The 26789-nt window shown below is 53.7% G+C and overlaps 6 protein-coding genes across 6 annotated transcripts; 2 read left to right on the top strand and 4 right to left on the bottom strand.

The window, feature by feature from the left end:
- Window positions 1-4379: 4379 nt before the first annotated feature.
- HER10_EVM0006523 (uncharacterized protein) lies at window positions 4380-5564 on the top strand. The gene is made up of 2 exons (XM_035476106.1): window positions 4380-4861; window positions 4959-5564. The coding sequence occupies exons 1-2, from the start codon at window positions 4734-4736 to the stop codon at window positions 5350-5352; spliced, it is 522 nt and encodes a 173-aa protein (XP_035336131.1). The 5' UTR covers window positions 4380-4733; the 3' UTR covers window positions 5353-5564.
- A 402-nt stretch (window positions 5565-5966) lies between these two features.
- Window positions 5967-9301, bottom strand: HER10_EVM0006000 (AAA family ATPase). Its single transcript, XM_035475598.1, has 6 exons — window positions 8890-9301; window positions 8783-8810; window positions 8654-8709; window positions 8351-8600; window positions 6803-8294; window positions 5967-6745 (listed from the first exon to the last, which is right to left on the bottom strand). Exons 1-6 carry the CDS (start codon window positions 8940-8942, stop codon window positions 6165-6167), a joined length of 2460 nt encoding a protein of 819 aa, XP_035336085.1. The 5' UTR covers window positions 8943-9301; the 3' UTR covers window positions 5967-6164.
- A 2852-nt stretch (window positions 9302-12153) lies between these two features.
- HER10_EVM0001128 (DFDF domain-containing protein) lies at window positions 12154-15169 on the bottom strand. Its single transcript, XM_035482850.1, has 2 exons — window positions 14794-15169; window positions 12154-14731 (listed from the first exon to the last, which is right to left on the bottom strand). The coding sequence occupies exons 1-2, from the start codon at window positions 14903-14905 to the stop codon at window positions 12579-12581; spliced, it is 2265 nt and encodes a 754-aa protein (XP_035335626.1). The 5' UTR covers window positions 14906-15169; the 3' UTR covers window positions 12154-12578.
- A 759-nt stretch (window positions 15170-15928) lies between these two features.
- HER10_EVM0002940 (DNA repair and recombination protein pif1) lies at window positions 15929-18877 on the bottom strand. The gene is made up of 2 exons (XM_035472631.1): window positions 17115-18877; window positions 15929-17051 (listed from the first exon to the last, which is right to left on the bottom strand). Exons 1-2 carry the CDS (start codon window positions 18736-18738, stop codon window positions 16033-16035), a joined length of 2643 nt encoding a protein of 880 aa, XP_035335794.1. The 5' UTR covers window positions 18739-18877; the 3' UTR covers window positions 15929-16032.
- A 157-nt stretch (window positions 18878-19034) lies between these two features.
- On the bottom strand, window positions 19035-22045 carry HER10_EVM0010134 (uncharacterized protein). The gene has a single exon (XM_035479603.1). It carries the CDS (start codon window positions 21637-21639, stop codon window positions 19738-19740), a length of 1902 nt encoding a protein of 633 aa, XP_035336449.1. The 5' UTR covers window positions 21640-22045; the 3' UTR covers window positions 19035-19737.
- A 4016-nt stretch (window positions 22046-26061) lies between these two features.
- HER10_EVM0004401 (uncharacterized protein) lies at window positions 26062-26745 on the top strand (the record flags this gene model as incomplete). The annotated part of the gene is made up of 1 exon (XM_035474049.1): window positions 26062-26745. One exon carries the CDS (start codon window positions 26062-26064, stop codon window positions 26743-26745), a length of 684 nt encoding a protein of 227 aa, XP_035335936.1.
- Window positions 26746-26789: the final 44 nt, after the last annotated feature.

The following is a 26789-nucleotide window of genomic DNA, read 5'->3' as shown; positions in this document are numbered from 1 at the left end:
ATGTTCATGGGTTTCTGTTCTTTCCTTTTCTTTTTCTGGCTTGCGCCGTACTTTATCTTTCCTTGCTCTAATCCCCCCCCCCCCCCCGTCCCCGTCCGTATGTGAGATGTTCTGCATCGAGAGAGAAGGCGGTAGAGCGCCGGACCGAGGAAACGATCTTGAGAGCCAGCCAGCCACCCCTTTCCGCCAATGTAGGAGAGCGGAAACGGATAGTTTCGATGTCACGCTCTTGTCACATGTGTGCGGTTTTTTTTCTTCCTATTTTCAAGGCAAGATACTGGTAGAAACAGCTAAGAATCTGAGGAAACCTATGATGAGCAGGGTACAGTGCCGGCGGTAAGGGGCCTTGCACGACACATCAGGCCTAGGGTTATATCAATTATCCTGAGTTCCGATCTGATTCAGCAAGTTACAAAGTTACTGTACTCCATAACTACTTACAGCTACTTACACTACAATGCCCAGGGGGGATTGGTTGTTCAAAGTCGGAGCTTCTCCTCTTGTTCCAACTTCCATTGCGCAGATCTTTTCTGGGGATGTACATAAGCCGAAGGAGCCAGGGTCTCAAAGTCCCGTACTCCGTAGACCTAGGGGGGTGGCAGCGGCGGAGGGGAGGGTCGAGAAAGAGCATATCGCAACGACTTGCCATCTACCGGTAGCCCGAGGCCCTCTTCCATGTCCCTCCCGACTCCCGTGTATTGCCAATGCCAGTATGGAGTACACAGTCCCGCTTACAAGTCTCCTGTTGACTAACTATTGATAAATCGTGGAGATCATTCTCCAACGATGGCTTGTCACCATGTATAATGCGCCAATGGACGCCGAGGAGCAGCTGCCTGCCGTTGGAGAGCGAGAGAGAGATACTTCGAGACTGAGAAATGTCGAGAAGAACCGCGGCTGTAACGATGAAGGTTTGAAGACACGCCCCCCGGCCCAGCTGAACCGGATGGGCAATGTAGCAGACCGCCATCCATTAGCTTCGGAAGACCCAACAAGTTAGGTCTTCGCAGTAAGGTGAGATTTTGGAAAACCTCTTTTTCCGCGGACCAATAGGTTCTTCCGGAACTTCTATAGGGGTTGAGGGGGGAGAAAGGGGGGCACGCGAGCAATGACCTCGAACGGTCTACGTGGGATATGATTGACGATTTCAAGACAAACCGTTCATGGCTTCTTCTGAATCTGCGCCAAGTCGAAGCTTGCCCCCCCGGGAGGATGGATACCTAGATACATATAAACTCCATTACAAAACCATCAAATCGAGATGCTTGATAACATCCCAGCTCCCCCTCCCGACGCACTATATCACGAGGTAAGCAACATAGACGCGAGGCTCCCTGGTCACGTTCACACGGGAACACGTTCGATGGAGGCAAGTTCGCCGTCACACAGCAGAGCCAAGAGTTCCAAAACCGCAACGTAAACGATCAAAAGGCTTACACACATACAGACGAGAAGGTCAGACCTACATCTCTTACGTCGAACGAGAACTTGCCTGCCGAAACAAGTCGTCATAGACGAGGACAAGAAGAAACCCACATTCACGGTTCCGGGACCTCGGTCGTATCTCACTCTCACACTCCCGCCAGACTGGTAGACGGGGTTTCTCTCGCTGCTCTGTCCAACATCTCAAGGGTCCACAGCCTGTTCCCAAAAAGGTCACTTGTAAGACGGCAACAAAGGTGCGGCCAAGCAAGACGTTGGACAAGTCAGGGGTCGCGATTGGGTATTTTGCCAGCAACACGAACAGCATCCAGTCGCGTCGCCGAAACACAAGAGACCCTGCAGCATGCGGTGCTTATAGGCTCAGCCAGCTTCTTTTTCTTCCTCAAGGTGGAAGAACGGCTGATTGGGAAACCTATCATACCTGTGAAGCAAAGCATTGGATAGGAAGTGGAGGTAAGGAAAAAAAATTAAGAACTAAAAGAAGGAGATACGTGTAATACGACGAGAACCAGAAACGGCATCCCGTGGAAATGGGTTGCAGACTGCAGTCCTTGGTAGCTTGTACATACACACGGGAGGCCCACTGGGAAGTTGGTTCCGCGGCAGCCCTCACATTTTGTTGTTACCCTCCTCCCTTCCCAAGAATCCCGCCTGCATTCGGCTAGCTGCGCCGAGATGGGGAAAAGTAGACTTTCAAAGTGGACTTTCGCGGCACGGTAACCTAGTACCGTGCCGGGGTTGTCGTTCGTGGGTTCGGCTCTTGGAGCTGGGGGGGTTTTATCAACCTGCATGGCGGGATAGTAGCGGTGAAGGGGGTCGGTGTACAACATGCCTGTCTGGGGTGGTTTAAGAAAACGGGTCCCAACTTGCTTCTCTTATCGTTAAATGGCCCTCCAAGTTGTGAGAAGAAAAGAAGAAAAAAACGAGGGCATTTGAAGGAAGGGGCAAAGCAATCCAAACCCCGGCCGGGAGGTGAGATATTTTGCCCCGGAAAACCTTCTCTGCAAATGGAAGCATGGCAATGAATCGCTGCGTGCATCTATGATGCGACCAAAATACAATATAGATGGGACACAACAGCGAGAACGCCATCCGGAGAAGCATTGGCTGAGAGTCCTGTGACTTATATCCAGGCATGTCTCGAAGGCTGTACTCCCGCGATCCGGCCGAATGGGAATACACCACATGGATGCCGCTTGAGATGCTCGCCCACTTCCATCACGCCCTCGGTGTAGAGGTTGCCATGCAAGGTCGGGATGGCATAGGTTCTAGATAGGGCTTTGCTTCTTTGCGCCAGCGCCAACGCCAACAACAGCGGGCTAGCGAACCCGAGAAATCGCAGTGCAGCCGGAAGCAGGTTCGGGAATCCCCTTGCTTCTCGAATCGGTGAGCCGGGTCAAAGTCTTGACCGACAATGTGGACTTCCACATGGGGAGTCTCCGACGCAGCAAGCGGACGCAACTTTACGACTCGCCTTGCAGTAACGTCTTCCAGCCTCCGGAAACCATACCCGGGAGACAAGAAGAAAGAAAAACGACGTTGCGCAGAGATGCAAGTCCCAGACCCCCGGTCCCCGGCAAGCGTTTTGGTTCGCGTAGGCGGTCCAACGTGACCGTTGGTGATCTACTCGCCTCGCATGGCTCGGTGATACAGCGCCCGGCTCGGCTACACACACCAAGCAGTCGTAAACGGAGCATCCTCTCATCGTCCAATACGCAAAGAACGTCTTCTCGTCTTCTCTGCGGGCCTAGGCCTAGGTCAAGGGGGGCGGAAGAGACGGGGGCCCTGCCACACTTTCTCGGGAAGCGATTATCGCTGCGGGAAGGCCCGGTTCGTGAGAGTAGTGTGTCGATGCGTATGTAGTGGATGCCAGGCCGTAGGCTTGGACCTAGTTCCATGCGCGGTGCGGTCATACTTTTCGGGGACGGGCCGGAGGAAGTCGGCCGTCAGTGTGGTCCTCATGAGGAGACTGTGACATCGCCGCCCGCCCGCCCCGCCGCGGCGAGGGCGGGGCGAGCTCGCCTCAGAACTTCCTAGCAGCTACCAGACTTTCTGGATGCATGTTGGAGACGGTGTACAAGCGAAATACTTGCCGTGCGCCTGCCATTGGTATTACTGGGGGTTAGATCCTCTTGAAAGTGTATGCGGTGCGCGGAAAGACAAAGTCTATGTGACTTGTTGGAAGATCGAGCAAGGACCTTCACCGACAAGCGGTCGAGATATGAGCTGTCATCGGGCCCTTGGCCACCCGCTTCGATGGCGGTACCATGGCTCGGTGTTCGGAATAAGCTGTTAAACTGGAGTAAGGAATGAGTGAAAATGCCCAGAAAAAGACTTTAGTTATCAGACAAGTTGGCTTGACAGTTTGAGACGAATTGTGAGTTTGATGAGAGTTGAAATTGTATACGATGCTCCGTTAACGGCGTTGGTGATCCCCATTCCACGTTGCTGTGTTGCCTTGTAAGTCGCCTGGAGTATCATCCATCTCACACGAGACCACCGAAAGAGGAGTGGATCTCGATGGCTCGGATGAATGCGAGTTGATGTTTGATGGTCGTTTAATCATGTCTACCTAGGTATGGAAGTAAAGTACACATAGTCTGGCGGATAATATGGAAGCTTTGGGGAAGACGGGTCCCTCATTTTCTGACAGAAGGAAAGTGGGGTCGGCAGCTTTTGGTGTGGAGGGGGGCGCTCCTGCTCCATGGGAAACTGAGGTGGAGTGGCCCTCCAGCGGCAGGTGGCAGTCTCCTCCAGGTTTTAGGCGGCTCGTCGTCGCAAAACCCAGGCCGGCCCCACGTGCCCGCCGCCTGCCAAAACCAGAAAACCCCTGCATGATTTCAGCCTTGCGCACCAGTGAGCACCGCCAGCTGCTGAGAACCTGAAGCTTCCCCGGAGGCGGCTCCAAAAAAAGTCAGCCTTGCCACCAAAGATCACCACTTTCTGCGACCGCAAATGCTCAATTAACCACAGACACTGCGCTTTTTGACATTGATACCCGAGACTTTGCTTACACGTATTCTAATCAGTATGTATCTGGATGCTAAAGCAGATATTCTCCCTGCTAACAACGGACTCCAGGCTCCCACTCCACCGCGTGCTCGACACTTGCCTTACGTAGCAGCTCCATCATCAATCGACCACGGTAAACGATACAACCCTTCGCTGCCAGGATTACCCCCAGTGACACTACTTCGTATCACGAATCACTTGCTGCAACCAATACGAAAGCCTCTCCAGGCGCATCCTTACTCCGAAACCTTACACATACACCTAGCAGATCAGCAAAGATGAGCCAGACGCCGTCAACCCCAGTGAAGGTGCCACCTTCGGCCGCGAACCACTCAGCTGCCACTCTAGACCCAGAGCTGAGATCACAAATCAACACATTACTGCTTAAGGACGGTCATGTCACAAAGTAAGCCCCCACCCCCTCATCCTCCATCGAACCCACTTGGCGCTGGTTGGGAAGAGAACATCGCAAAAGCTAACCATCTCTAACCTCTCCTTTCCAGAATCCAGGAACAGCTCCTCCACTCCCTCCACGCAAACCAAGCAAACTGGCCCACGCTGATCCAGAACCACGCCCTCAACCTCCTCCGCACAGGCGAAGTCTCAACCTTCCCAGACCTCCTCCGCCGCGTCCTCGACGACGTCCGCCAGGACACCCTCGACCCCTCAGCCCCCTCTATATCCCCCTCAACAGCAAAAACAAACGGCGCAGCCTCGGAGAAGGATAAGGACAAGGATAAGAAGACCAACGGCACCGCCTCCTCTACGCCGGCGCCCGGCGGCGCAGACTCTAGTGCCCAGCCGAACCTGGCCATCCCTTCCGCTGTCATTGACGAGGCCATCAAAGTCACACAAGAAAGCCTGGAGGCTGTCTGCGAGATTGATAGTACCAGCTGAAGATGAGGTGTGAGCTTGGGAGATGGGGCTGGGCAGAGAAGACGGTGTTACCACGGCAATTACGACGGACGGGGAAGAAGGCTATGGCAGCAGGCCTTTGGGAGAAGATGGTCATGAAAGGTGGCCGACGATGAGCACCGCCAGAGGTTGGGAGGTGACGCCTCTGCGATGTTCACAAGACGTTTCGCACAGCTTTGAGATGCTTATGGAGCATCTCTTTGCTGGCTGGTTTCGAGCAAAGTGCTATTGTTGATGATAAAAGCCATTGATGTCAGATAAAGACGATGCCGAGGCGGACATCGTGTGTACACATAAATCATATTCTTGGGAGAGTCCGTTCCGCAGAAGGGACGAGCACACACGAGATTTCACTTCTTTACGTAGCCGACTATGATTGGGGGGGCAAAAATGAATAGGTCGACCAATATGCTTCATCCTGAGCATCTATGTACTATTCAATCCCATTCTGTTACGAGTGATTCCCCGTGCGCAGCGTACCATTCTTGCAAACTTGGAGCTCCACCTCGCAGTAACAACGACCAGGTGAACTAAGCCAAACAGTCTTGTAAAGACATGATCTCGCGACATATCACACAGCGATCTGGGAATTAGACTTGATATGGTCAACTTATCATGGAAACTACCTGTCTACCAACTCCGTCCGCCCCCAGATTTCCGTCGATAGGCTCGAATTTCTGTGACTCGGCCCATCATCTGTACGCGTGACGACGCAGATGCATCGGAGAGCAAGGAAAAACTAGAATACAACGAGGGCGTGCTTGCATTAAGTGGCACTCTAACCCACCCATCCCTTAGTCGTAAAGATCATCATCGTTGCCTGCATCGCCGAAGCTGTTGGCAGCCTCATTTGCGGCACCCTCGCCCTCGGGGAACTTGAAGTACGCGCCGGGACCAGCGTTCTTCATTTGCTGGGCAAAGGCCTCGTACCGGCGAATCTCCACGTCGCTGACGGAACGGCGAGCCATTTGCATGGCCTCCTCGAAGTGGCGCTTGGTGAGCTCGGGGACGGGGTCCTCCTCGTCCTCATCCATCGCCTCCTCGCCTGCGGCCTCACGAGCCTTGGTCTTCTGGATGTCGGCGGTGATGGCCTCCTTGATAGCAAGCTTGACGGCACGCTGGGTGATGAAGCCAAGATCGGCACCGGAGAAGCCGTGGGTCTTGGAAGCGATGAAGTCGATGTCGACATCACCAGCAACAGGGGTCTTGCGGAGCTGAGCCTTGAGGATACCAGCACGAGCGGGCTGGTCGGGCAAAGGCACGTAGATGAGAGAGTCCAGACGTCCAGGACGGCACAGAGCAGGATCAAGCTGCTCAGGTCTGTTGGTCGCGCCAATGACGAAGACGTTCTTCTTCGAGGTCATACCATCCATCTCTGCAACGGAATCAGCTCATGTTCGTCTCATTCTAGTCTTTAGTGTGGGGAACTTACCAGTGAGAAGCTGGTTGACAACACGGTCAGAAGCACCGCCAGCATCGCCCATTGATCCACCACGAGCCTTGGCAATGGAGTCCAACTCATCGAGGAACACAATACAGGGAGCAGCAGCGCGGGCCTTGTCGAAGATGTCACGGATGTTGCTCTCAGACTCACCGAACCACATGCTGAGGAGTTCGGGGCCCTTGACGGAGATGAAGTTGGCAGCGCACTCGTTGGCGACGGCCTTGGCCAACATCGTCTTACCGGTACCGGGGGGTCCGTAGAACAGGACACCTCTCGACGGGGAAAGACCGAACTTGAGGAACTTCTCGGGGTGGTCGACGGGGTACTGAACGGACTCCTGCAGCTCGGCCTTGACGGTCTCGAGACCACCAATATCCTCCCAGCGAACGTTGGGCACCTCGACAACGGCAACCTCGCGAAGGGCGGAGGGGTTGGAGACACCGAGAGCGAAGCGGAAGTTCTCCATGGTAACACCAAGGGAGTCGAGGACCTCAGCGTCAATGGTATCCTCGTCGAGATCGATAAGGTCCATCTTCTCACGAATCTGCTGCATGGCGGCCTCGGAGCAGAGGGCAGCGATATCGGAACCGACGTAACCGTGGGTCTCGGAAGCGATCTGCTCCAGGTCGACATCATCACCAAGCTTCATGTTCTTGGTGTGAATCTGGAGAACCTCGAGACGTCCGGTGGGGTCGGGGATACCAATGTCGACCTCACGGTCGAAACGACCGAAACGACGGAGGGCAGGGTCGATAGAGTTGGGTCTGTTGGTGGCAGCCATGACGACAACGTTTGAGCGAGCCTTCATGCCGTCCATGAGGGTAAGAAGCTGAGAGACGACACGACGCTCGACCTCACCGTTGGTCTTGTCACGCTTGGGCGCAATAGAGTCGATCTCGTCGATGAAGATGATGGCGGGAGAGTTCTTCTCGGCCTCCTCAAATGCCTTGCGCAGGTTTGACTCTGATTCACCAGCCATCTTTGACATGATCTCGGGACCGTTGATGAGGAAGAAGAAAGCACCAGTCTCGTTGGCGACAGCTCTTGCCATCAACGTCTTACCGGTACCGGGGGGACCGTAGAGAAGGACACCACGGGGAGGCTTGATACCGATCGACTTGAAGAGCTGAGGATGACGGAGAGGAAGCTCGACCATCTCGCGAATCTGAGCCATCTGCTTTCTGCAGCCACCAATGTCGTCGTAACCGACCTCGTTGAGGTTGCCCTCCTCCTCGTCACGCTGGATAGGCTCGCCCTCGCAGTGAATGACGGTATCTTGTGCGACAATGCCGTATTCGGGGGGGTCGACCTCGACGACCTTGAACTCTACTTGTCTCATACCACCGCGCACGATGAAGAGGTCGCCCTGGCGGACAGGTCTGTAGGCCTCACGGAAGTAGGGAGCGAGGAAAACGTCGAAGAGGGAGCCGGTGATACCCTCAACGGTGTCGGCGATGGGAAGAACAGCAATGCGCTTGGCCTGCGATGGCGGTCAGTAGCTTTTTCTCGAAGAAGCGGTGTCCTGTTGGCACATACGTATTTGATATCCGGGCAGGGGTGGATGGTGATCATGTCACCGTGCTTCACCCGCAGGTTGTGGCGAACGACTCTGTTGATGCGAGCGCTGCCATCGTCCAGCTCATCGTCGGCGAGGACGATCAGGACGGTGTCCTTTCTCTTCTTGCCGCGCACGAGCACGGTGTCACCACGGAAAAGCTGGAGAGCCTCCATGGTGTTCTCGGAGAGGGCAATGATGGAGTTGTCATCGTTGACGGCATCGGTAACCCTGCATCAGTTAGTGTCATGAAGCTTGCCCCACGCTTTCCAGAGCTCACGTACATCAGCTGGTTGGGCTTCTTCTTCTTCTTGAGGATAGCGGTCGCGGTGTCATCTTGCTGTTTGCTCGGTCAGTATCAAAACAATCATCACGATATCCGGTTGCGTCGATCGAGACTCGGGGAGACAAACATCCTTGACCTCAGCACCCGAGGCATCCCTGGTAGTAGATATCGTCAGCATAGTTCCTTCCTTTTGCGAGCCACTTCATGGAGTAACAACGATGGATTTCTACTCACATAAGGTTGACCTTCTTCTTGTGCTCGGCGGGCTGTTCCGACGGAGGCGCCATCTTGATCGACTGTTTCTGATGATTCGGGTATTCGTATGCAGTCGTAGTGTGAAGGTGAAGGCGGGATCCTCAGCTGGGTGGGGTAGCTGTCAATGGTAGAAATTCCTCCTCGGCAGGAAAGCAGAAAGGAAAGACGATTGTGTTGGATTTTATATCCCTTCCTACGGTGTGAAGGAGAGAATTCGTGGTTGGGGCGGAGATAGGGTGGGAGGTTTGCAGATGGGAAGCTTTGTTTCGGAGACAGGCAGGTGCAGCAATGGAGGTAGTAAAGGCCAGCCAGCAAGAGCAGGAAGGTGTGAGGTGGTGACGGGAGGCGGCGGCAATCCCTGGGTCTGGTCCCCAGACAACCAATGAAATCATAGAGTGGGGCGGATTAAGTGCACTCCGGTGCATTCGGTAGCTTAAGTAAGGCACCGCTCCAGGGGTCGAATCTGGCCCAAGCTCTACGATTCAGGTGGTGACGGTGTCGTCAGGGCAGTGGAAAGTGTTGGAAGCTTCCACTCTTGCTGACCTTGAGGGTCCGACGGTCTTCAGACAGGCAAGCAGGCAGCCTTTGGGCCACGCACTCTCTCAGCGACTCGGTGTCGCACGCACGGCCTCCACCTAATCCACTAGGTACCTATGCCATTGGAATCCACCAGTAAATCCGTACCAAGTCTTATCGCCTTTCTGCATTAGTGAGCTTTTATCGATATGGCAATTGCACACCTTGAAGCTCACCGAGATCACATCACATCACCATAATATGGGTCTTGTCATTAACTGCCTTGTCGCCTCAGATTCGCTTGAAATGGGTTTTGCGGTCTTGCAGAAGGATACGTAAGAACATGCCTACCTTATTTTCCTTACAAAAGAAGCGTCTCGCGTGGCGGGCAGAGACAGACGGAAGGAGCGAGCGACTTCTTTGTTATTTCTGCTACAAATCATCCAAAGGAGCGGCGAACCCGGACCACCAGCTGAGCTTCTGTGAATCCAAAACGTTTGTTTTCTTTCCTCCGAAATTCGCCATCCTGGCAGCCCCATACCCAAGCAAGAGTAAGACTGGGCGCTCGATGCATCCGGAGGCAAACGAATGACGGCTGGCTGGAATGCCAGCCCACTGCAAACAAACGGAGACACCTTTCCCCCCTCCATCATCCACTTCTCCGATTCTGCTTCTCTACAGGCATCCCTGAAGAACGAGTCATCCGGCGACGGCCTCCCGCGCCATCATCCACTCCCCAATCAAACGGCAAAGGTGCGATTATTCATCGCCTCCTGCTGGGAAAGCGGCCATGTCGCCACCTTCTGCCGCCAACCAAGGTATCTGGCGCCGCCGACCGCCGCATGGTCAAACATTGGCAACGCGTCGGCGTGCCGCATGGTCGGGAGCAGGTTGATGTGGTGCTCCAATAGCCCGAGCCCGAGGATGCCGACTCCGGAGCGCGGGCTGCCGACGGCGATCCTCGCGGAACGGTCCTGCGTCTGCAGGAACGCCTCGGTCAACCAAGAGAGCGCAGGGTAATTGTTCATACGGCGCCCGATGCTATGGTCGTGGCTTGAAAGGTCGGCCCGCCTACGCACATTGATTAGTTCTACGTACACTCTCACAGCTTTTCCACTTCAAAACCTGGGGCGGGCTTGCTTACCCCTCGGGCGGACTCCCGGCAACGGAGCCAGTCTCCACCGCAACGGACCTGAAGCTCATCTGAAGTGGGGTTTCGGCGGCCTCGTGATGTGACGGGACGGACCGAGCTGTCGACAAAGCCAAGGAAAGTTAGCTTTTGGTCGTTCGTCTGGATTTGCCTTTCTTGTGAATTTGGAGTATGTCGATCTGTTGAAGGTCGCAACTCTCTTGTTGTCTGTGTCGGTGCAAGGGTAAGGGACCAATACCACATCCCACGCTGGAACCTTTCCAGCAAAGTCGCAGGCCAACAAAGTGTTCTTATATCGGTACTGTACGACTATCCATCCGCCCTACGGAATCTAGATGATCGATCACAGCTCAGCGTCCTCCCGCTCTCGTTGGCCTCCCATTTCTTCATCGTCAGGGGTTATAGTGAGGCAGGCTGCCGCTGCAAGATGGTCTGCAGCCCCTCTAGGCTACCTTACCTTACTTGCAGATTTGGGGGCCATATGGCTGTATAAGCCCCCCCGTGTCACAATCCCATCACACGACACCGCATCGCTAGCCTGACGCTTCCAAACACGCTTGTCCACCATGCCTCTTTGTTCTCATGCTCTCTTTTTCAATAGCTTCCTTTCCATTCCTGCACAACCGTCATTAGTACTCCATAGACGTCGCATCGATGAGATAGTCGCTGTCACCGACATCGAGTTCCCAAGAAGTAGGTAACCAAAACCTGGTGCAATGGAACCGCATGAGCCTCCAAGCTCGATAATTGCGACCCGATCTGGCCAGGGTAACAGCAATGACGAGACAGACATGTCCCACTAGGAGGCTGGCGGTTCCTCAGCCTCAGCCATGGCGTGACTTCCTCCCCTCCCCTCCCCTCCCCGCCGCAAGACAGAGTTGGGAACATTCCGTCGCGATGGCGCATAGCTGCTAGTGCATTTCAACAACCTGATATTGGCTGCCTGTAGCAAACATCGTCTTTACACAGCCCCTTCTGGTCCGTCTTCTGGAAGACCCAAAATTTCCCTTGTCATCCATCTGCGGGTTCGTTCTCCATAGTCCTCTCAAGCCCAACCTGACCCCGCCGGAACCTCCAAGTGCACCTGGGTAGCAACACACGACCTCTTGGCCCGTGGTTCCCGCTACCAAATCTCGAGGTATATCTAAAACCCCCAAATCTGACACTGTTGTGCAACTGCTTGCTGTGCTTTTGATGGACACCCTTACAGCAAAACCTCGTATTCGAGCGCCACGCCCACGATCTGTATCATGATACCTAGGAAGGGCTGAGACTGTTGAGGTCTCCCGGGATGCCCCGTACGTCTACTCCATTGTTCATGAGGCCACCCATCAAGTCCAGGGTCAACGTTTCTACAAGTCATATCCCAAAATCATATTCAAAGACCTTATTTTTGACCAGTCTCTCATCACAGCCTCACTGTCTGTCAAGCTGCACTTCTTCTTCTCCCCATCCCCCACATCCACATTTTGATTGCTGCCCCGTCCGTCAGCACTAACACCACATCTATTGATGCAAGCGCTGCACCTCCCGGCCCCCAACGCAACCTTCACCTGCCATCCCGATCTTCTGTCTTGCCCCGAGTATCCACACGGGGATCCGGCCGGTTGCCTCTTCCCACGTCCAGCGATTGCAGCGCTCATGATGAGACCTACATGGATCTACCACACAGTTGGTCTTGGTTTGCGCTTTCGATGCTTCGTAGCCCACAAGACAACACCGAGCGCGAAATAGCAGCACGCAATTGATAAGAAAAAACCGGGCCATGCTCGGTGATAGCTGCTGCTACTGGAATATCATACAAGATCATGTCCACCGCTCCCCCCGATGCGGATATAATAGAAGGCAGGCTGTGCGCAAACTCCTCTTCCCGTATGCTGTCCCTCCTCCGTCGTGCGATAAAAAAATGCCTGAACAATGCAGTTGAAAAGACTCGCTTTTATGATCCCTTTCCCATAAATAACTCCTTTGTGAATCACCCTTTTCCTCGTCAGGGCAGAAATCACTGCTCCTGAGAAAGCGCTGGCTGGTACCGCATTTGAAGAACCCACTTGTTGTCAAAGTCAATGCCTCTCCGAATTTTGGTACCTGCCTTCTTCCAGACTGTCGCGCCGAGACCCATGTCGGCAATGAATAGCTTCCAGTCTTCATCTTCAGCCACAGCACCATGACCGTCAGCCGCTCCGGCACCGTGAACATTCGAGGGGTCCGTTTCGGAAACAGGGGCCATCGCCTCGAGTAGTCCCTTTTTCGGCGCGCCCATCGCCACCACATACCGAGGCTTGACATACAAGCGCCCACCGTCGATGATGCTGACCTTTCCAGTGGACGGGTCGATGCCCGTTGGCACATCCACCGCAAGAACAAAGGCCTCGTTTCGGTTGGCCCATTCTATCAATTCATATACAGTGGCTTGGTCGCCAGTTCGAAGCTCCTCAAACGAGATCGCCAGGCCTAGCAGAGCATCGATGATGAGTGTTACCGATGTTGCTGGGGTGGAAGCTGTCTTGCGAAGCTGTTCGAACAACTCGATCTTGTTGTGCACGCGACCTCCAAAGTTTCTGTATATTCTCACTTGCTGTCGCATGTCTTCGAGCAGATCTCGCTCACGCTCGATGCCAACGACACAGACTAGTAAGTTGAGACCCTTGTTGCGTAGGTGCCGGGCAGCCGCAATGGCTCTTATTCCGGATTTGTTGTTGCCGGCGAGAATGACGACGGTCGCAGAAGCCGACAAACTGTTGCTTTGAGCATTTGCGCCACCGGTTCCGAAGCGGACTTGAATCGCGGGGTCCTCCAGAGCTCGCAATGTCACCTCAGCGATTCCTCGGCCTGCATTCTCAGCCATCATGTCTTCCGTGAGCCCGACCTCGTTGGCTGCGATGTTTTCCAGGTTCAGCATTTGAAGAGCTGAGACGGTCTCCAGTCGTCGATTTGACGGTTCGAGATAGAAGCCGGACTGTGAAACGTGCTGTAGGTGGTTAGTACCATGAAGACTTTTGGGGCTGTCTTGGGAACGAAGCAACGCTTGGGACTGTCTGTTCAGACGTACGTTGGAGTTGACGCGATTGAGGGGCTGACTGGTAAGTTGCGCGCTCGCTTTCCGCGATTGCGACCTCCTTGCAGCCCCTGGTTTGCTGTCCGCCCTGCGGCTACTCTGAGCACTCCGGACATCACGACCGCTTAGTCGATCAACTCCATTAGCGGCATCGTCAGCCTCGCTGTTCCAAAAATCCTGGCTCGTCTTTGCCGATGCGGCTGGCAGGTCGAGTACATTCTCAGAATAGTGGAGGTTCTTCCCTCCAGCTGTTCCTGGCTTGGGCAGGCGGTTGTGCGAAACCAGCCGGTCTGCCTCGTCAACCAGGTCCTCCTTTCGCATTTGGTCGAAGATGGTGCGCTTATCAAACTTTGCCAGATTGTTCTCGAAATCGAACTCGACCATATCTTCAGTAACGTCTTCCGAGGCCCATCCGTTTTCGGGTAGGTCTTTCTTGCCCTTAAGGCCCCGTTTCAGTGAGTTGAAGGGCTGGAAGGAAGGCGAGCTTTGCAGCATCGGGGTTTGCCTCCAGCCCTTCCCACGATTAGTCGCGTTACCGCGGATCGGGGTGATTTCTGGTATCGTTTCCTCCGTTGCGCCGTTTCGAGCCTTTTGCTTTGCTCGCCGCCTACTGCTCTTCTTTTGTGGTTGACCCTGTACTTCACCAGCATCCTGCGACACTGTGCTGTTTCCCACAGCAACAAATCGTTGTGCGTTGGGCGTCGAGTCGTCCACTTCCAGCTCTTGCAAAGTCTCGCTCAGGCTGACAATGTCGTCCTTCAGACCTCCGGTGAGATGAACGCCGGACAAAACTCCTGGCTGCCCCGGCCGAAGGTCCCTCGGCGCGCCTGCAGCCTGTTGGGGTACAGCTTCCGGGAGTATCTGGCTTTCGCTCCCACTCACGATACCGGAGTCGGGCCTCTTTCCCATACTGAGGATGGCGGGGTCCGCAAAGGCGGGTTGCGCAGGTTGATTGACGACGGGAGCAGGAACAGGACTGACGCCCGGCGCTGTAAAGGTATTGGGCGCAGCATCTTCCTTGAATTCGGAAAGCTCGAGGACGTTGGCGGCATCGATGACGACCCTCGGGAGCCAGTGGTTTGTTCCGTGAGTGAAGACTACGTAGGCGTTTGTTAGTGGGACTGGGCATCTAGTGACGTTGATGGAAACATGAACGTACCGTTACTTAGTGTGAGGCTGATGCCGGGCTCTATAGCGCTGACAGTGCCCTTTAGCATCGTACCGTGAGGCTGCCTCAGTGTCACCAGCATTTGCAAGCCGATGAACTCCATGGTGACGGATGCGTCGCAGCGTGTGCGTGCTGAGTCGTTGACTGTATCAGGATGCACCAGAGCAGCGTTGGGTTGGGGCTTCGTCGCAAACACAACTTGCGCGAATTGACCGAAGCTTGAGCTTTGGAGATATCGAAAGTGGCCAAGAAAGATCGCAGGATGGAAGCGGCGGCAGTAAGGTGCTGTTGGAGGGCAGAAATGAGGTTGACGTTGGCAGTGAATATGTGTGTTGACCTTGGATCTCGACGAATGACCAGACCAGAGAGCTTGCTTCCCCCAATTCCCCCCTCGGGCACATTTACCTGCTGGGTTCAGGTTCCCTTAACTTTTTCCCAATGCTTATCGATAAGGCAAGCGCAGGGGACTTAAGCGCAGGGCAGGCGCAGGTCCCAGGTGCAAGGTCACGGGGATTTCTGCTGGTGGCGGGCAGCTACAGGCCACAGCATGCCCTGCCCAGGAAGAAGGGACGAACGTCATGGACACAAGCTTCCGGGCCCATCTGGGGTACGAAGTGACCAACCCAAGGTACCTCAACTAGGTACTCAAGCCTACAAGGTAAGTACCTCGAAAGGTCGGTTGACTCTAATAAAGGAACATATTGTGCAGACAGTTTTCATCAAGTGCGCAGCACCTCACAATCAATTGGATTACCTATGTTTCAACGCACATTGTAGGCGTCGCATCCAAGGTACATAGATTATTATGACTCTTGACTGTTCTCCATCCATCTGTTGAAGGTGGCAGCATATGCAAAGTTGCTCTAGCTGCAACGATTCTGCTCTTGGCGTTCCTCAAGGTTGCGGGTGGATGCTACGACTACCCTAACTTACCTTAACTTACTTGCAACTACGACAATGAATTAAGTGGCCAAATACAAATGCCTTCTAATATTGTTTTCTCTTATTCATTCGCTACAAGAGCAGAGGTATTTCCGTCCCACCAAGACGTGCGTTTCAAAGCGAAACCAGAGCTTGCGAGTCCAACGCTATCCATGTCCAGACAACCTGAAGACTAAATGAACCCCTTCCAACCATGCATAGACCGGCCACTCGAGTAGAATCTTTGATGACGACGTGTCTCTGAAACGCCGTATTATGTTACTGCCAAAACACTTCCTGGGTCCCATCTTAAAACCCGCCGTAGCTCGCCATTGCCTCCTCCTCCTCGTCCAAGTCGATCACCTCAACACCTTTCCTCACAAACGATTGAGACCGCGCGCTCACCCCAGAAGCACTCCTGGCGGGTTTTGTGTCCTTCTCCTTGTGTAAAAAATCAGCCATACTTGGTGGCTTTTTCGCAATGGCTACGTCGGCACTGTAGAGCTTGTTGTAGAACCCTACGACCCGAGGGTGAGCCATCACTTTGTCCTTCCGGAAGTTCAGGACCTGTAGGCCTTGTTGACAGGTCGCTCGACTGAGCGCGACATAGGCCTGACCCTTTTCGAATACTTTGCCCAGATCGACCTTGACTCGTTCCAATGTCTGACCTTGGGCCTTGTGAATCGATAGTGCCCATGCCAGAATCAGAGGCAACTGGCTTCGACTAGCCTGCACCTCGCCATTAGGCAACTCAACCTTCCAATCTTCTGGAACGCAAAGGATGGTACGGGTACATCCATCCACCGCCGCGAATTCCACGACAGGATACTCGGCTTTGCCCTTAGTAGCCTGCTCTACTTCTCTGCTGAAAGCTTGGATCTTGCGCCTGGCCCTTGCTTCTCCATCCTCGTCTATGTCCTCGACACTCTGCATCATGAGTGCTGGATTCCAGTGTTCAAAGTCGTCCTCGCTCATGAAATTGACCACTTTTCCAAGGGAACCATTGACAAGTGTGTCGTCCATGTTTTTGATGAGCATGACTTGAGCACCAACCTTGAGCTCAATCATTTTGGGTGCCATCATATTTTGGAGTAACTTGTCGCGTATTTGGGGGTCTCCGCTATCGCCTGCGTCGTACCGTTTGGGTATTCCGGGCAATCTGCGCAGTCGACCTTGGTTGGCGTTCTCAACCTCATATCGTGTAGGGAACAGCTCTGTGACCTCCAGGCCATCTGTGGCGGGAATCGCCCTAGCCAGGCTTCTGAATGTTTGCACGGTCTCGTCGGTAATTCTGCCAAGACGCATTTCGTTCAACATATTGGCAAAGACTGAGATTGGTTAGCTACTGCGCCGGTCTACAATGTCCAGACTCGTGTTTCATTTCGACATACCTGGATCCCTTTGACGGAACACCTGCGTCAAACCAATCGTGTGGTCAATCGTAGTGTTCCAAGTTGCCGCTTCGAAGGCAAATTTAGAATCCCTGCCTTTATCACCATCAGGTACCGGGGGCAGCTGGAAGAAATCCCCCGTAACTACAAGCTGGATTCCGCCCCAGGGCTTGCCGTTGTTTCTGATGGTTCTGCCGATTTGTGAAAGCTTGTCGAACAGGTCGCCGTCCACCATTGAGACCTCATCAAGGACGAGGATCTTGGTGCGAAGCCAGCGGTTCTTCGCTTTGGGGTTTCGCCGGATCTTCTTAACCAATGCCTGGACGTCTTCCTTGCCAAGGCCAATCCCAGAAAAGCTATGTAGCGTTTGGCCTCCGATATTGCAGGCTGCGAGGCCTGTCGATGCTGTGATAGCTACCCTTTCCGGATCTCTCGCCCATTTCTTGTTCAGCTCTGCGATAATCGATCTCATCAGGACCGACTTTCCAGTTCCGGCCGGACCTGTAAAGAAGACACTCTGGCCTTTGTTGACAACGAGGTCTTGGACGTGCTTTTGCTCTTGAGTGAGAGCAATCACTGATGCCTTGGGCTTGGGCTGGTTGCTTTTCGTCACCTCTGCTCGAATTTCGTCCATGGACCACTCTTCCTCATTGGCGGCTTTTTTGGATTGTGTTTTCAACTGTTTCTTCTGCTCCTTGAGGGCACTGGCAGTCATATTCCAGGTCTCTTTCTTCTTCTTGGGAGCAGGCGTGACACCACCATCCGCCCATCGAGAGACCTCCGGCTCGTCTTGTGGCACTGGGATAAAGTCCTCCTCAACTTTCCATTTTGTTGGCAGCTTGCGCTTCTTGGGCTGCGGCGCCACTTGAGACTCGAAGTTCTCCGGGGACTCACGCTTCAGTGAGCTTTCGGCAGATGTGGTGCGCGATAGTTGAGGGTGGACGAAATGTGATGCGGGAGACGAGGACCACGGTAAAACTTGTGTCGAAGGTTCCTCGGGCGGCGGGTTGCTAGCCTTCTTTGCGACAACAGGGGGCTTGGGGAGTGATGGTAGAGCCGACGGGGCTTCGAAGTCCAGGTCAAGCTGGTCGTCGTCACTGAAGTCATCTTCGGCAAAATACACAGCGGGTTTCGAGTTGGCCTGCCCACTTTGAGTAGAGATATTATCCGGTTCGTCTCGAAAAGAGTCAGACCTGGCGTAGAGAGAAGCGAAAGATTTGCCGTTAGGCGCGGATATAGAATCGAGAGCAGACCGATTGCTGCTTGCGAAGTGCGTTACACTTGCAGTCCTGCCCGGCGGGGGTCGTATCCAGTTCGTCGTCGCGGGTGGCGCCGTGGTCGTCGGGGTGGTCTTTTTGAATTGGTCTATGATATTCCCATTCTGAGTGGCGCTGGGGCTGCTCGAGGGAAATAGTTGCTTCGCCAAGTCGTTCTTCTGGGGTGGCGGAGCGCTGGCCTCGTAGGCCTTCTTCGCTCTGGCTAACATCGAATCGGTATGCGGACCTAGATCCGGATGGGAAGCAGAGGTGTGGACATGAGCGACACGAAATGCTGCTCTGTGGGTGAGTTGGCGGAGTATTGGCGGATATCGAATGGGAAAGAGGCTGGTGATTCCAGCCGTCATCCGAGGGGCTGTCTTGTTGACATTTGTTGTGTGACTCTGTACGTGAGAGGCTTTGCTGTGTCGCACGCTGACTGAGGAAGGAGAGAATTCGATCTGCGTCTATCCTGGAAGGGCAATCCCGATTGTGGTCGGGACGCGCCTGGACGCGTTAAGCCCCTCCTGAGTCTCAGCGCGAAAGTTGCTCCAAATCAACTTGGCTTAGTCATCCGCTTAATTACCATCACCCAGTCTTGCTCACAATGCCACCACATTCAACCTCACTCTTCCATGTAACGCGTGAAACCGTCGTAGCCGCGAATTATGCCACCTCTTTGTACGACTTATCCCCGATGATCATTCGCCATTTGCCTGCCTTTTCTACAATTGGAATACGCACATACGCACTAGAGACTTATTCCACTTCCTTTAGGAACAACTGACGGACTACTGGCTACCTCGACGGACTATTCAAATTGTCCAATAGCATGTTGCTCAATCACCGTCATTGGCTGCGGACCGTCCACGTTCACCATGTAGCTCCTCTCTTTTGCAGAAAGAGCCTGCGCCTCGATGCAATGTCGTCGAAGGAGAAGCTGTTCGTTCGCCTCATGTTGAGCGCGGGGGATTGACTATCTGCAGTCGACCCCAATAGCAACCTTTTAGGCACAAAGGTTGGGCAGAACTCCTCCAGCTGGACCCGGCACTACTTATTCAAGCTCTCGCCTTCCATGTTTGTGCTGTGCTACCTCGGCGTCTCTGCAACCTGCAAGCTGCATTGCCAGATTTTGTTTTCACTGGGACGAGGAAGTTGCTCACGTTGTCAAACTGATTATTCGGATCTCTCATTGGTCAATTTCACTATGCTGCCCTCTGGAAAGACACTGCCTGTTCAACTTTTGTTTCGACTAAAGCATTAACACAGAATAGTTTCATTCTTGCCGATCAATGAGGCGTATAGCTATCGACGACATCCTCAAGCGTGGAAAGAAACCCCGGAAAGGATTGCAAACTTGGGCTACCCTAGTTGTGGTACCTCGCCCCTGATCGCCCTAGCGGTTCAAACGGATTGTCATGGTGCCGGCTCATGTACTGTTTTGCTTGTCGCGCTCTCTCTTCGTACGTTTCCTCGTCTCGAAACAAGGCGCCTCTTTCTAGAGAAGACCGACGGAATCGAGTTTCCAGTCGTCGCCTCCGTGTGTCGGCAGCCAGCTCCTCCTCGCCCACCCGTCGATCTTCAAATCTCACTTCATCACGGATCGTCAATTTCCTCACATTATCCAAATCATCTTCATGTCTTGCACGAACAACCTCTTCCGAATCAACAATGCGGAAGCTGGGTCGCCTGTGGATGACACGGGGCGGAAGCACAACTGGTCGACGGCGGCCGAGACTGTTCAACAGCTCAATGTCTTCCAGGTCGTTGTTATAGGCCGTATCTGCTAGCCGCCGGGGCCGAAATGCCTCATGCTCGAAGCGGTCGACTCCGCCAGGCATTATAAGTGGTGGGGGTGGAGGTGAACCAGGCATACGACCGCGAGGAACATCGTAATCAAAGAGGCGATAGTCCTGCTTCGTATGGTATCGACGGTGGCTACGGCTACGGCTACGGCTTCGACTGCGACCGCGACTTGGATGACGGCCGCGGCGGTGATTATGCCTGCCGGAATCGGAGGACCCAGTGACGGATGTACTCGGCGTCCGGTCCGACTCGCTCCAACTATCGTCCGAACGCGAGCTTCTAGAGCTTCCTGAGCTTCTAGAAGGGATGTCATAAACCTTGGTTTTGCCCTTCTCTGTCTTGATGACTTTGACGTCGGCTTTCTCTTTGCCAGGCTTCTGCAACGGGAACGGAGGGCGAGGCGGTACAGCCACTGGTTGCGGGTGAAGTCGCAGAAACTCTTCCTGTTGCTGTCGCATCGCCAACTCATGGCCTTGCTGCCGTGCCAAGAATTGATGATCAAGATGGTGCTGCCGCTGTTGGTCACGCAGGCGTTGTTGATATTCAATCTCCCGTTCTCTCTCCTTGAGAATGGCCTTTGCATCCTCGCCGAAGCGCGGCTCTCGTTTGAAATACACCGTCATCGAGATCGTCTCCAGGAGGTTCTTCTTCGATTTCCTTTCTTTAAACTTGGTTACCACGACCTTCTTAGCCTCTTTCCCAGCCATGTACTGGCGGTACTCAATAGAGTCCTTGCTAAGCTTCCTGATCTTGGTGCTGATCTGCTGCAGTGTGTAATAGAACCGCTTGTCAAGGTTATGTGCGTCGAGATTGTTTTGCGCCTTTTCGATCTGACGCTGCTGCGTTCCTGTGAGGTCTAGCTTCTTCTGCATTGCCGTCTTGCCTTCGGCATCAAGTTGACGGATGGTTCGGGTTATGGCCGGCTTGGGGAGGTCCTGGACCTCTGTGCGGATGACATTCTCCCAGGTCGATCTGACGGGGTTTCCTTCGTCGTCAATCTCGTTTGGGTCATGGACCTTTTCGAACCGGTATACGACATACTCGGACAAGGCTTCGCGTGCATCGGCATCGGTCATGCGTTCGTTGCGAAGATCTGATCGCTCAACGAGACGCTTGCGCCGTAGTTCAGGTGGAATCACGTCGTTGGGAGGCTGAACCGGCATGGGCCGAGGCATCATCATTGGGGCTACCATCGGGGCTGCTGGACGTTGAACGACATGATGAGCCGGCGCTCCGTGGACGGGAGGCTTGGGGGCCGGTGGAGGAGGCGGTGGATGCGGTCCGCCTTTCGCCCCTTGAGGGTGTTTCGGCGGGCCGGCAGTGAGATTGATAACACCGGCTGGAAGGGGAGCCATGATGGAGACGAGAATTGTAAGGATGCTAGGACTCGGAGGGTATCCTCGAGGAGGGTTGGGGACAGGTAAGGCACGTCTTATATGGTGAATCCGTAATCGACGTCCCATGAAACTGACATGCAATAAAATAGGAGGGAGACAAGTATGCAGAGTGGAATGTCGTACCAGAAGAAGTCGAGAGGGTTGTGGCTGTCTCGACTCGGAGACTGTGCTAGACAAAGTGAGGCGAGCGCAGTCCTTTGTGGAAGGGTGTATAAGACAAAATGAGCGATAGGAGGGTGTGTTGGTACTTATGCTGTTGGTCTGTCTTGATCTTTGTTCCTGACTGTAGGATGCGGTTCTGGGCTCGGCGACAAGAACGGAATGGCCACCATCAACAACTTTGGCCGCAGCAGCACGTATCTGACCTGCTTTCTTTCCGATGATACGAGCCTTGTCCTTGGAGTGTCCAGGTCAGCTATCCGGCTTCTTTCGTCTGTTGAGGGGAAGAAAGAAGATAGGAGAGAAGGGTGGGAAATAGTGGCCGTGAGAAGAGGGGGCGGGCGTTGCGAGCTTTCAGGAAGCCAGGAAGCTGACTTTCACCGCCAGGAATATGCAACTGTCTACCATACGCGCAACCTATCACTCAACCCAGCAAGCCACCTACTCATAAAATACTTCGTCGCTCTCGAGGCATCCATTCGCACCATCCCTGTCGCTTCGGTGAAGTGGTGGGCACCGCCCAGTCGAGCGCCACGTTCCTCGCCTTTGGATTGGCAGCCTGGTCATCAAACGGCAATTACTTCAAATGCGATACTTGAGACGCCTGTCTCCCTCGCCTGAGCCAGAGAGTTTGACCTGGTCGATGGATGAACTCGACAAAACGAAGCACAGTCTGAAATACTACTCGGAGTCCAACGGGCCCCGGCGACTGTGCATTATACGTACCGAATATGCCTGAGTCGTCTGTATTAGAACTACACTTGGATTGGAAGCTGTCACCATGTCTTGGCAAACACCAGCCTCTACACTACACACCGAGAGCTGCTCGTTTACCGTCTCTACCGATGCTCATTACCCCGCAAGAGACTGGCTTTGTCTTACACGGGCACGGGCGGATTTGACGGGCGGGAGGGAGGGTCGACCCGGAAGGCGAATTTTGCGAACAGTGGGAATGGTCCGCGCCGCACGAAACAAGGCAACCATCCGGCTGAATATCTGTCAACCTCGAAGCGTTCACCGAAGACGTGCCGCTTTTTATTGAGGTGTGTGGAGGACGCGCATTAAAGAGTGTGTCCAGCTGTGTGGCTTGATCGGCAAATCCACGCAGGCTCGCGGTCAACACTGTCCAGGGCCGGCTCAATCGGGTATAGGATTCTTACACTTCTGGGTGCCATCGTCGACCCCAATCAACGACCACGACTCCCCCTCAAAGACGACTCCAATTGGTGAGGGGTGCATCAAATGACTCCGATAAGGAACATCCAGCAACGACCTGCAGAAATAATGTTACACGGCAGAAGCCCTAGGTGCTTGACCAATCAAGCTGACACGACACGAAGGAATGGGCAAGAATACAAGATTCTTGTCGGTCATAGGATGCGAATTCGAGATGCCAGCGATCGAGACATGCGTCCGTCTTTATGCAGGACGTGAGAGAGACTATTCTGAGTCCGTAACAACCGAGACATTAAGGCTGTTCGTCGACGAGGGTGGTGCAGTCGGTACCGCCCTCGGCTTCGTATCAAAGATAGGATTCGAAGTGCGCCTCTCATCCAGGTTGTGGTCTGGAACGTGCGAGTTCTACCTCGATCTTTGAAGCTGGCCTGGTCGGTGGTCCATCTGACACTTCGACAAGACCATTCTGAATGGAGCATCTTACGTGGCCGGTCTTCTGACACGAGTCCAATCCAAACGCCAATCTTTCGCAGGCGCCTATTTCCTCCCATGTCCAGTCGTTCTCATGGCCTCACAACATTTCAGAGTGCTCGAATGATGTGTAGTGACGGAGAAGAATGAGACAATAATGCCAACTGGTCTCAGTTGCCATTGCAGAGCCGCACCTTAACTGACGTGACTGACAACTGCTCTGATCGGTTACCTGCTTCCTTTACAAGCACCATCCATGCAATAATGAAGGATCTCTACCACCTCGCGAAGGCTCTTCAACTCCTTCGATCTTCAAGAGACAGGGGAGGCCTGTCCACACCGCCTGTCAGTCAAGCTTGATGATATTCAGACGCCGCGGCTGATCAGCAGAAGCCTAGACCAAGGCTGTCTGCTGTGTCGGTACACAACATCCACGGAGCTAGCACGAACTCGCATTTCCTGACGACACAGAAGTCTGACCTCGATGACTTCGATGCGTGTAGTCCCAACGTTCTACTCATCGGCACTGCACGTCGAGAAGCCCGGGTCCCACAGCAACTGAAATCGTCTTTGTGCAGGGCCTTTGCGCGACGTTGGACACGCAGATTTTCACATCAGAGGTGATACAAGAAAAATCTCCTCACGCACCCTGGGATCTGTCTTCGTCGTAGCCATTGCAGAGATGCCTAATGCCACAGGGACTTCCCTGCTCTCCTCATGTACAACGCGTACAATCGAGCGATCTGGCGGCTTTCCGTCAAACTGCGGGTCTTTTCTTTGTCCTTCAGAAGCCGAAACGCTGTACTCCATGTCACAAACGAGAGGCCTGGCTCCTGGGTCTCACCGTCTACAATGCCGCCGCCATCTGTATATATGCCCAACGGTCGAGGGAGGACAAGAGCTTTCTCCTTTGAATTCTCAACTGATCGTCATGCCAGTACGTTCAAAAAGTTTCGGCGAACTGGGACTATCCTCGAACGTTGAGTGTTTGGTGTAACCTCTACAAAGCACCTGGCTTGAAGAGGGATCAGTCAGGATGCTGACAATCCCTGCAAGCAGAAGAGCCCTTGGCTTCTACACAACAAGACACCACCCCTCATTCACAAGTGCCAGCCTGCGCCCGGTTGCAACACCAAGGGTGTAGATGGGTGCAGAATTTCCAGCTTCTCTCGAAAAAGTTTTGCCTATTCTCAACGAGGCTAGCCAAAGTGCGGTTGCCTCGTCTCTCTCGGCTGACGCGACTGACTGGTTTTCTTGCACTTTGTACAGCGCTTTGGCTGGTCATCTACGGCGTTCGGCCTTCCTTTTCCGACTCCTTACTCGCAATCCATCTCCTGCCTACCTAGTATAATCGGAGATGGCTGGCTCATCTGTAACACGGCGTCAAGTCGATGCCTCTCTAAAGAATTAATCAGCAAGGCAGCAGCGAGGTGATGATGTGCCAAGATACATACTCGGTATGACGCCAGACGTTGAACACGCAAAAGGCGTTCCCTTGGCGGATAGAGCCTTTTGAGACAGCGGCTCGACCCGAGGACACCACCACACATGTCTCAACTCGCGCCACTTATCCGTTCGGACAAGTCCGAGGTCAAGAGATCAGTGCCTTCCCGAGAGTGTGTGTGCTTACGGCTTGGATGCCTGGCTCAGCCTGCTGTGCGAGATGCTGGCCCCTTTTCGTCCTCTGCGGGGGAACACACAGGTTGTGCCACCACTCACCTGGCACTTATTCAGATTCAACATTAGGGAAACATTTGCAGAGACAATACTAGTATCTCTGAAAGGGGTGGTATTCTTGGTCTTGGATCGGTGGATAGCTTGGGTACTTCACTATTGTAAGATGGTTCTGTTGCCCAGACGCCTCGATGTTTAAGGAAGACAGCTTCGTCGATATGATGAATTAAAGTTACGGTTTGTATGGAGAGAGGAATCGAGTAACGAGACTCAAGCCATAAACTTGAGGTAGAGGATTTAGAATAATATGTAGCGTAGTCGCCTCTCGGACACATCGCCCCGAGTCGTCAGAGGTAAGTAAGTTAGGTAGGAAGATCTCCCATGCGTAATCACAACTAAGTTTCCAGAAACAGGATTGAGAACTTTTGACCAAACTCTTAAGAGGGATTGTTTCAAACAGCCCGCCAATGAGGGTTCTGACGAAGGAAGCAGCCTAGATAGGTCGTTGCATTGATCATATTGAAGCTGCACAACACACGATATTCCATCCCTTATTGAAGTTATCTCGCTTACCAGCAATGTTGAGACACAATTCCTAGTCGTGGATATCTCAGGAGCATACTTAATTGTCCATGGTGCAACAATTTAAGCGATTTGCAAACAAACTTTCCGTGGCGTCTTTTTGTTTGCTTCTGCTCAATGGGCTGGAGGCACCTTCCCCCTTAACCCACTCCTGCCCCCTTTTCACTTAAAACCGTGATGGTATTCATCATTAAATTAAAACTCGCACACCGCCCTCGCCTGAGTGTGTATTCAATGAGAGAATCATATCAAAAAGACGAAAAGTCCCTTGCCCCTCCCTCTCTTGGAAAAATATCCTCCCACAAACAATTCAACTCCACGAAAGTCTCATCGACAGTCAACAACAAACAATCTCAAACCCCCTCTGCACCTTACATCACAATATCCTATCCTGATCTCAATCATTCACTCACAATCACCGCGACGATGAAGAGCATCACCATCATCACCTCCTTCTCCGCCATCTTGGGCGCGATCGTCACCTCTGCTGCTCCTGCTGAGCAGCCGGTCAAGGCCGATATGGCCACCATCTGCGAGACAACTGAGGCTCCCTTTGCCAACGCTATCTGCCACCCCTTCACAGCCTCCGATGGCAGCGTTTTCGCCGTCTTTACTCTCGATCCTGCCAAGTCTAATGAGGGCACCTTCGACGGCATGAAGACTGCTGTCAACTCTGGAGCCACCACCTGGATTCCCAACAAGATGACTGGCAACGAGGACTTCTGCGACAACGTCGATGGCCTTCACTCTGGCCACATCAACCCCTACATGCCCCTCGTCTCCGACTGCCTCGCCATCAAAGATTGGGCTGCCTCTAACGCTGGCCACTGGGCCGTCTCCAAGGCTGACTTGGACAAGCACCGCTGGGTCGCTCTCTCTGTCGTTGGCACCTGCGCCTTTGTCGTCGGCGCCACCAAGGAGAACCGCCCTGAGGCTGGTATCAACATTGGAAACCAGGATGCCACCGAGATCATTCAGCAGGCCATTGAGAAGCACAGAATGATGGACCAGGTCGAGGTTGCTGGTCGCTCTTCTTGCATCGCCTCGGGTGGCAAGGTCGCTGCTGACTGGTACATCGCCAATCCCGACATGATCAAGTGGGACAACTGAGGAGTGGGCATGCCTTACGAGACTTAGCTCTCGAGAACAAAAAT

The sequence above is a fragment of the Colletotrichum scovillei genome (assembly GCF_011075155.1).
Source record: "Colletotrichum scovillei strain TJNH1 chromosome Unknown Contig00003, whole genome shotgun sequence".
NCBI lineage: Eukaryota > Fungi > Ascomycota > Sordariomycetes > Glomerellales > Glomerellaceae > Colletotrichum > Colletotrichum scovillei.
Note: the sequence above shows the minus strand (reverse complement) of the source record. Positions and strands in the feature narration are given on the sequence as shown.